Source organism: Syngnathus leptorhynchus, chromosome 13 (assembly GCF_054491065.1).
Source record: "Syngnathus leptorhynchus isolate UIUO chromosome 13, UIUO_Slep, whole genome shotgun sequence".
Classification (NCBI taxonomy): Eukaryota; Metazoa; Chordata; class Actinopteri; order Syngnathiformes; family Syngnathidae; genus Syngnathus; species Syngnathus leptorhynchus.
In genome coordinates this window covers 9,232,561-9,241,938 of record NC_141207.1, presented here as the reverse complement: position 1 = coordinate 9,241,938, position 9,378 = coordinate 9,232,561, and the positions used below count along the sequence as shown (strand labels likewise).

The 9,378-nt window shown below is 46.0% G+C and overlaps 1 protein-coding gene across 1 annotated transcript; it reads left to right on the top strand.

The window, feature by feature from the left end:
* Positions 1-1,336: 1,336 nt before the first annotated feature.
* colgalt2b (collagen beta(1-O)galactosyltransferase 2b) lies at positions 1,337-8,558 on the top strand. The gene is made up of 12 exons (XM_085928942.1): positions 1,337-1,714; positions 4,173-4,283; positions 4,365-4,482; positions 4,672-4,806; positions 5,065-5,269; positions 5,614-5,733; positions 5,985-6,058; positions 6,135-6,241; positions 6,340-6,472; positions 6,539-6,666; positions 6,764-6,970; positions 7,682-8,558. The coding sequence occupies exons 1-12, from the start codon at positions 1,485-1,487 to the stop codon at positions 7,953-7,955; spliced, it is 1,842 nt and encodes a 613-aa protein (XP_085785068.1). The 5' UTR covers positions 1,337-1,484; the 3' UTR covers positions 7,956-8,558.
* The last annotated feature ends 820 nt before the right edge of the window (positions 8,559-9,378 follow it).

The window sequence follows — 9,378 nt, the reverse complement described above, 5'->3', positions numbered from 1 at the left end:
TGGCAGCATTTATCCCATATACTGTTTACAACGTGCAAGTTGTGTGTGTGTGTGTGTGTGTGTGTGTGTGTGTGTGTGTGTGTGTGTGTGTGTGTGTGTGTGTGTGTGTGTGTGTGTGTGTGTGTGTGTGTGTGTGTGTGTGCAATTTCATGGAGGAAGTGTGTGTGTGTGTGTGTGTGTGTGTGTGTGTGTGTGTGTGTGTGTGTGTGTGTGTGCGTGTGTGTGTGTGTGTGTGTGTCAGAGATTGAGAATATGGGAGTGTGTGCGTGAGATGGGGTTGGATTGAAGCAAGAGCGCCCTCTAGCGCCCATAGGTTCTCCTGTCTGATCAATTACCCCATTGAAATGACTTGAATCGAACGCATTCACAGCAAAAATGGAAAAATCATCACGCCTGTTCATTTTGTTTTATTCCTTAGCAAAGTAAGACATTTTGTTGTTTGATAGATGGTTCTATTAAAAATGAACGAAAAAGCATTAACATGAAAAGGTCAGAAGGTCAAACGTATTTATTTTGGCTGCCTGCAATGCCAACATTTGTCCACCAGGTAGCAGCACGCACCAGGTTATTTTCACCATCCCGTGCAGGCGAATACAAAACTTTGTCTACTGTTATAAATACTGGCCAATGTCAAACATCAACTGTGAACTCCAGTAGGAAAAACATGATATAGAGCATCCATTAATATTTTGTTCAATGTCTTGCTCCGCTGCCACAATTTAAACACATTTGAAAACCTTGGCTGTTTATTGGAAAAATGCTAGCCTAAAATGGATTTTAAAAAAACTAGATGTGCTCTAAAAGTGCTCTCCTTTCCCACGTGTGAGGGTATTCGAGTAATTTCGTAAAATCTCATGAAAACTAGTGCTTTAAAATAATACCTGCTACCTGTGATATTAGGCCTTACCACTGTGATTTTCTTTTTTCTTTTTTTTTCTTTTTTTTGCTCAGGCACGCTTCGGACACCTCCTCCTGTGCAATGACTAACAAAGATCATTTGTCATTACCTCAGCAAGGAGGGGAAAACATTCTCTCCTAAATGGCCGACATGCCAGCCCAGCTCAAATAAACAGAGCGGCGTGGCCGTCTGTCATTAAGAGAAGTTTCATGCACTCAACACAAACTGCAGGCCAATTACAGTTACACACCAGCACAATCAAATACAGCAGGGATTCTTTTTTTTATTATTATTATTTTTATCCCTGCCATTTCCTTCTCTTTAAAAATGATACTCAATATTTATAGCTCCACACCCCCAATTATAATGAGCGTCTGAATAGCGGGGGTCTCTCAAAAGTTGCTGACTGTTTTCGAAGTCAAGGTGTGACAGGAGTCTCCTTCTCACCCCCCCCCCCCCCTCTCCCCTTCTCTCTCTCACACGCACTCTCTTGCACACTACTCCACTTTTCAGTCAGGACTTCGGTGAGTCCGGGTGGGTCCACCAAGCGGCACCACCACCAGCACAACCAAGGAAAGCCGACGAGATGCGGATGCCTCTGCTGCTATTGGCCGCGTTGTGTGCCGTGCGCTCCAGCGTGGGCTCGGAGCCCGTGACGCTGGTGCAGGAGGCGGATATGAGCCCCACGGAAGAGTCGGCCCTGCTCCGACCCAAAGTCCTGATCGCCATCCTGGCTCGCAACGCAGCGCACAGCCTCGCTCATTACCTGGGATGCATCGAGAGGCTGGACTACCCCAAGGAGCGCATCGCAATCTGGTCAGTTTGCGATGATTCATAAATAGGATTCATGATTATATATCATAATAGGATTGAATCATGTGCACCGCGCCACAAAGAGACAATCTAATCATAAACGCGCGAAGGGGGGGGGGGGGGGGTGCATGAGAGGAGACATTAAATTGCTTTGACAGCAGGATTAATGGAGGAAGGCTAAGTCATGCGTGTCAAGAAATGTGTACAAGCTCGCGCTGGAAAGTCAATGGGGAGGTCAGTTTATTAGGTACGCCTAGTAGAAGTTTTTTTTTTTAAATTCAGTTTACCATTAACATCACTATTCATTTAAGTTTGCCCCTCAATGGCATTTTGCATTATTATTTTTTTTTATCTTAAAGCCAATTCATGGGAGTCGGCACACCTGCTAGACGTCATCACCATAATTCATGTTGGAAAAAAACTTGATTTTATGATCATGAAATATGATTTTCAAGTTGTGTCTCATTGTGACTGCCGCCGTGTGGTTTTCAGGGCATCCAGTTTTGTTATGGGGGCAAAGATGCAAGCCTCGGCGTAACCTTGAATGTGACTACTGAATGTCACGCTTGAGCGCAAGTCCACTTTTTGTTGACGTTGATACTCATGAGGAATTTCTCACTCTTTTTCTTCTCGGCCTTCACTGGGGAGACGTTCAAATATCCACCGCATTTAGAATATTGTGCTGACATTCGGGATAGTTTATGACAACATTAGCCGTTAAAGACAAATTGATGAATTTGACACTCCACAGAGGAGAGTTGGCAAACCTGATAAATTTGAATGACTACAAAAATTGACACGTATCCTCGAAATGATGAAAAATCAAGTCGTTCTCTCCACTACCAAACGATGTGGGTGTGTCTTCCGAATGTACTGAAACCACACACCCCTCTAGTATCACCTACCAATCACATATAAATTCATGGAATCTTTTTTATGGCCAAAATATATTTGCTTTAATCTTCCGTTCCTATTTTTTGTCATTTTCCGTTCACATTCCACCAAGGTAAAGCTTTAAAGGGTCACAATAGTTGTATGAGATGCCGTTTGTATAGGTTAAGCATGTGTTGTCCAGATGTTGATTACATCGTAGACAGCAACGGAAAGACGGACGTCACAAAACACCTTCGGGGAACAAAATAATGAGCCTGCAGTATACAATCAATCTTTACAACGGGGCCGAGGAGTCATACTGTTACATCGGCTTCAATATTCATCATGACATTCCATTCTCTTGATTTTGTAGCAGTTCTCTATTTTGGTCCAGTGTGTCCTTGAGTACATGGCGTCCACTTGTGATCAAATATTGGTGTGTTGACATTTTACACTGATGCTTCATTACAGATGCAAAAAGCAGCAATGGGCGATGTAATGGTGTTAGTCATGGTGGAAAGTCACTGAGAGGGGAAGGAAAGGGCCCTGCCTGCACCGTGCAGACAGACAGACAGCCAGCCAGCCAGACAAAACAAAACAAAAAAGCTTCACTCAAACGTCAGTCAAAACAACCTTCTTGAAAACATCAACAAAGAAATTTGGTGATGAACATCTCAGTTGGCTGATTTACATATATGCTGGTTAGTCATTAATGTGCGTCGACTTTTTGACCCTTTGAGTCTTCCATACTTCTGAAAAATGAGTTATTTCCTTCTAGAACACAACATTTTATGCCCCTGCTTATTCCTTGATTTCTATACTTATGTTGAGTATAACTTTTTATGACTTCCAACCAAATGACAGCCCCAGAAATTCAAAAGTAAAGACGCCACGGCTCGCTGTCATTTCCAAGCAATGCCAAAGAGTAACATGTCTATTAGCAAATGACAAGCTGCTTCATACCTGGAATTGCACCCACACAAACATCTAAGCGGACTTTTCCACTGCTACTTGCTGTCACTTTTCCCATAAAGTCTATTTTGGAGTCACGGTGAATTATTACAGAAATGCACAATTTAGGGATTTTTTTTTTCTCCCTCCCTCTCAAATCTGAGCTATCATAATGAATGTGTAATCCTTGCAGTGCTGACTCCTTTCATCTAAATGTATGTTCCACGAATTGCCCGAAGCTGCGACGTGTCACTCACAGCTCGGGCTTGTAGCAGCACATGTGTATTTTAGCACTGGAAGAAACGTGTAAATATGTGCGTCTCTTCTCATTACCACCGTACAACATCAGGTGTTCCCCACTTTGACCAGAAACCATCAACTAGAATGAAATAACAACAATCAGTCCATCACGTGGCGGCTTCCTTCTGTGTGAATAATCACACAAGCGTGCGTGTTGGTACATGTTTTGACGTGCAAAGTCTAAGCACATGCAAAAAGGGCAAGGCAAGTTTTGTTGGTGTTCAGGATCCTAACAACATTAAGAGATGTTTAATTCACCAGTGTCATCCCACGTGCAAGCGTCCCAATACTATTGTCCAGATGATACAAGGCCGTCCTCGGCTCGGTGTCGTTCCAGGGCCGCCAGCGACCACAACGTGGACAACACCACGGCCATGTTGCGAGAATGGCTGAAGAACGCCCAGCGTCTTTACCATTATGTAGAATGGAGGCCAATGGAGGAGCCCAGGTCAGCATTTTTTTTTGAGTGAATAGCTTAGCAATAAAAAAAAAAAAGTCTTTCTTCACTAATGAGTGGTGCTCTGTGAAGGTCCTACACAGACGAGTGGGGTCCCAAGCACTGGCCTGCGTCCAGGTTCAACCACGTGATGAAGCTGAGGCAGGCGGCGCTCAAGGCGGCCAGGGAACGATGGGCTGACTTTATACTGGTATGTGAAAGACTCGTGTCCAAAAAATATTGGAAAACGGTCGAGTTGCGTCCACTGCCAAACGCCGTGACAGCTAATCGGCACAGTAGAAGCTTGAGCAAGCTCTTCATTGAATTATTTGTCAAATGAATCTTCCCCATTGAAAACAATTGATTCCATCCCTCCTTCAATAAGAATCTTTCTGTGTAGTTTGTAGACAGCGACAACCTTCTCACCAACCCGCGTGTGCTCAACCTGCTCATTGCCGAGAACCTGACCGTGGTCGCCCCCATGATGGAGTCCCGCTCCTTGTACTCCAACTACTGGTGCGGCATGACCCCACAGGTGCGTCTGTCCGTCCATCCATCCATGGACAAATAAATAAATAAATAAATAAATAAATAAATATGGAGATAGATGAATAAATAAATAATATATTTCTTTATTTATTTTTTATTTTTTTTATTTTAAATTTATTTACTCACTCGTTTATTTATTTTTACTTGGATTTATTTTTACATTGATTTATTTTTACTTTCATTTATCCATCCATCCATGTTTTTCTACCCCAGCAAAATAAAAGGAACAACCACACTCTTTCAGGGCTATTACAAGAGGACACCAGACTACCAGCCCATCCGTGAGTGGAAGCGTCTGGGCTGCTTCCCGGTCCCCATGGTGCACAGCACCTTCCTGTTGGACCTGAGACGGGAGGCCAGCCGAGATCTGGCCTTCTCCCCGCCTCACCCCGACTACAGCTGGGCCTTTGATGACATCATGGTGTTTGCATTCTCCGCACGTCAAGCGGGTGAGTTGGAAGCTCGCGGCAAACTAGCACATTTGGAGTCGGCTTGTCAGTTGTCATTAACGACGGAATCCGGTCAACGCAAAACTTCTTCAATGGGAATACAGATCACTCCTGATCTGTGTTTGTTGTGTTCCGAACAAAGACCACTTTGTTGCAAAAAAGCAGATCAGTGAGCAAAACCACATGTGCTGCTTTTTAAAGTGTGTGTGTGTGCATATTAAAAGTGCAAACACAACTTTGGAGATTTCCATTTCATACACTTGACAAGAATGTGTTGCGTTTGCATGCCAGTATGTTGCATCACAGCGTTGTGTGTGCGTTGTGTGTGTGTGTGTGTCCTCAAGGTGTGCAGATGCACGTGTGTAACAGAGAGCATTACGGCTTTCTTCCCGTCCCCCTCAAGCAGCACCAGACTGTGGAGGACGAGCGCGAGAGTTTCATCCACACCACCACGGAGGGCTTGAGTGAGTGCGCGCACGCGCGGCCGAGCCGAGCCCAGCCGAGCCGACACGCGCTTTCCAACAATCCGTCACGCCTCACGATACGGGCTCGCCCGGTTCCCCTTGACCTCCGCTGGCGTCTCTGATTGCATCCTGTCAGCTTCATCTTGCTTCTCTTGTCCACCCTCCTCCACTCGCTGTCCCGCAGAGCCCAACTGGGAAAGAAAAAAAAAAAAAAAAAAACATTTTTACTGACAAAATTCTCTGCTGCACAGTTGACCACAATCTTGAGCCTTCTGAGCATCTTCACGCTCCGTCGTCTCCGCGGGACACCATGACTTTCGATGACGTGAGGTTTTTTTTTGTCCCTTCGAGTCTTTTCCTTGCCTGGGCGCACACAGAATGCGTCATGTGTTTACTTTTAGATCTTTCTCGTCAACCTGAAGCGTCGGTTAGACAGAAGAAGCCGGATGTTGAAGACCATGTCGGCGCTAGGCCTACACGCCACGCTCTTGGCCGCCGTGGACGGCAAGTAGGTCAACGTTTTCATCTCCGAGTTCCTTTCCCGCTACTGACTAAGCGTATTTGAGAGCAAGTGACCCAGCGTGACTTCTTCTCGGAACTTCTCAGAGCTCTCAACACGTCCCAGCTGCAGGCGCTGGGGATCGAAATGCTGCCCGGCTACAAGGACCCGTACTCGGGCCGGATTCTGACCCGAGGCGAGATCGGCTGCTTCCTTAGTCATCACTCCATATGGAGCCAGGTGAGAGCGGATATTCGGGGATCGGTACGATTTCGGGAAGCCATTTTTTTTTTTTTTGATCTGCAGGTGGTGGAGCGCGGCCTTCGCAAAGTTCTTGTTCTAGAGGACGACGTGAGGTTCGAACCCCGCTTTAACCGACGCCTGCAGGCCATTATGGAGGACGTGGACAAAGCCCAGCTGGACTGGGACCTCATGTAAGAACACGCTAAGTTCACCAATGGGGAAATTCTTTGACTCCCACTCCCTTTGGGGCATCAGTCTCAAAATGCAGTTTTGGATCTTCTTTGTCAGCTACGTGGGGCGCAAGAGGATGCAACTGCAGCAGCCCGAGCGCTCCGTGGACGGCGTCAACAACCTGGTGGAGGCCGATTACTCGTACTGGACGCTAGGCTACGCGCTATCGCTGCAAGGAGCCACCAAGTTACTGAACGCCAAAGCCTTGAGTAAAATGCTGCCCGTCGATGAGTTCCTGCCCGTCATGTTCAACAAACACCCCAAGTAAGTCGCTTTGATATTTTGAACTCACAGGAGAAGGTTCTTCCGGCGTCCCTCAGGGCTCTGTCACACCTCTCGTGCCCTCGCATCGGTTTTTTTTTCCTTTCTGCACCTTCTGCACGACTCTCCCCAACAAAGGTTTGACTTTGTGCGCTCGCCCTGTGTCCCCCCCCCGCCTCGCTTGCCTCTCTTTGAGGAATGCGGGCCGCCAAGGCTCTTCCTGCTGCTTGGAGAGGGGGACAGGATTCCCATTGATAGCGGCCTGGAGGCAAGGTGGGGGGGGGGGGGGGGGGGATGCGTGCTGCGTGTGTGTGCGCGCGTGTGTGTGTGTGTGTGTGTGTGTTACTAATGCAAATACACAAGGATGTGTGTCCAGTGTTCCCTGTATAGATTACTCTGTAAATACACTGTGTGTATTCACAGCCATTTGCTCACTCAATAGGAAAAGAAATGAGAATTATGGGACACCACTGCTTGAATGTATTGTAGGAATTTTTCAATGACAAGCAGTTTGGTCAATTCAAAGCATGTCCAGACTTTTTGACTTCAATTCTTTGATTGTCTGTCTACGTGTGCTTCTGCACCATTTGTGTTCTAATATCTGTTATTTAACATTGAATGAACCTGCCACAAGGATGCTATCCGCTAGCCCCTGTTAGCATAAAGCTAGCAGTATGAGCATCCTTGAAACGTCTTGCTGTCTCTCCTCCTCAGCGTGGACTACATGTCCCACTACGAGCCGCGTGACCTACGAGCTTTCTCGGTGGAACCGCTGCTCATCTACCCCACGCACTACACGGGCGAGCCGGGCTACATCAGCGACACCGAGACCTCCACCATCTGGGACGACGAGGCCGTGGCTACCGACTGGGACCGGCGGCACGCTCGCAAGAGCACCCAGCAGGACCACATCCGGAGCGTGGCCCAGAACAGCGTCACGGGGGACTCACCGCCGCCCGCCGCCAGGACCTCGCGGGACGAACTGTGAAGTGGTGGGAGTTTTGGAACGAGTGTGAAGGTTTTGAAAAAGACACTTGAAGTGGAGATACTGTATATTCTTAAAATGAGCAAGTGCCTTAATTTATTCCCAGCGTGCCTCTTTTGGTCATTTGTACTACCCCCCCCCCCCCTTTCCTCAAATGGTGGCCGTCATCCAACTAAATTAAACACATTCCTCAAATAGACGCTTCTTTTTTCTCTCATTTAGGGGAAAAATGAGAAACAGTAGACACTGTGTACGGACTTTTAAAAGTGGGCCAATTTGAAGTCAATGTCCGTTGCCTCTCCCCATCTGCAGTTGAGTAAATAAAAGTGTCAGTGACCACTATGGTGTTCAAGTCAGATTTCAAAAGGAAAAAAGGGTGTGTCAGCATTTTTTTTTTTAATGCACACATTCACGATTGTCAGACAAGTGTAGTGGCGCTGCAGCAGGCAGGTCCTGCTTATTAGCAGAGCATTACTCACGCATATAACAAGCCAAAATTAATTTCTGTCGTTCCTGGAGAGGATTTCACAAGTTATGTACAACAAACACTGGTTTCTTCTCCACGTTCAGGCTGATTTGTGCCCTTGATAAACCATTAAAACACCTTCCTCATTTGTGTGTTGTCACTCTTTCCCCCCCAAATATATAAAACTCATATTTTGTGTATAACCACGTGATATTTATGAACTCATCATTGCAACCAGCTCTCATGAAGCCAAGGATATTTTGGTGTTTATTGATGTGCGCAGTCAGCACAAACAAGCTACTCGAGTAGCCTACTCTTCCCATGACCTCCTGGCGAGGCGAGGCGAGGGGCTGCAGACAGCCCAGCCTCTGGTGCCGGTGGGCCATAAAAAGCTTTCCAACTTGAAAGGGAACGTGTGGCCTCATAATGAATTTCAACTTAGGCTTTATGAGGGAGGACCACGTACTGTTTTACATTTCCTGTCTGCAAGAAGATCTGACGGTGCAAATTAGGAGATAAACTTGTGCTGGTTTAAGACTGAGAAACCTAGACGGCGTTATGCTGCCATCTGCTGGTCATAAAATTGAATTTGTCAACTTTGGGTTTACTTCCCTTCGTGTTCTTATTTCAACCAGAAGAGGACAGTATAGACTCGTGTTGAAGTAAGCAGTGCGGTTAAAAAGATTGCCAACCCTCTCAATTTTCCCTCTTGACTCATTTATCTTATGTTGGAGCCGAAAGCACAAAGTTAATTAAATTAAATAGCTTCTAATTATTTCGTGGAGACAATTACGTCACGATTACGTCAGGAAATTAGCAACCCCTTTTATTTAACTCATGAGAAAGAAGTAGAATTGAAAAATAACAATTTTTAAATGATTTAAACTAATAATGAAAGCGAATGTTGTCACTGAGGGAATAATTTAAAAGACTAGGGGCGCGTTAATTGAACACTAGTGG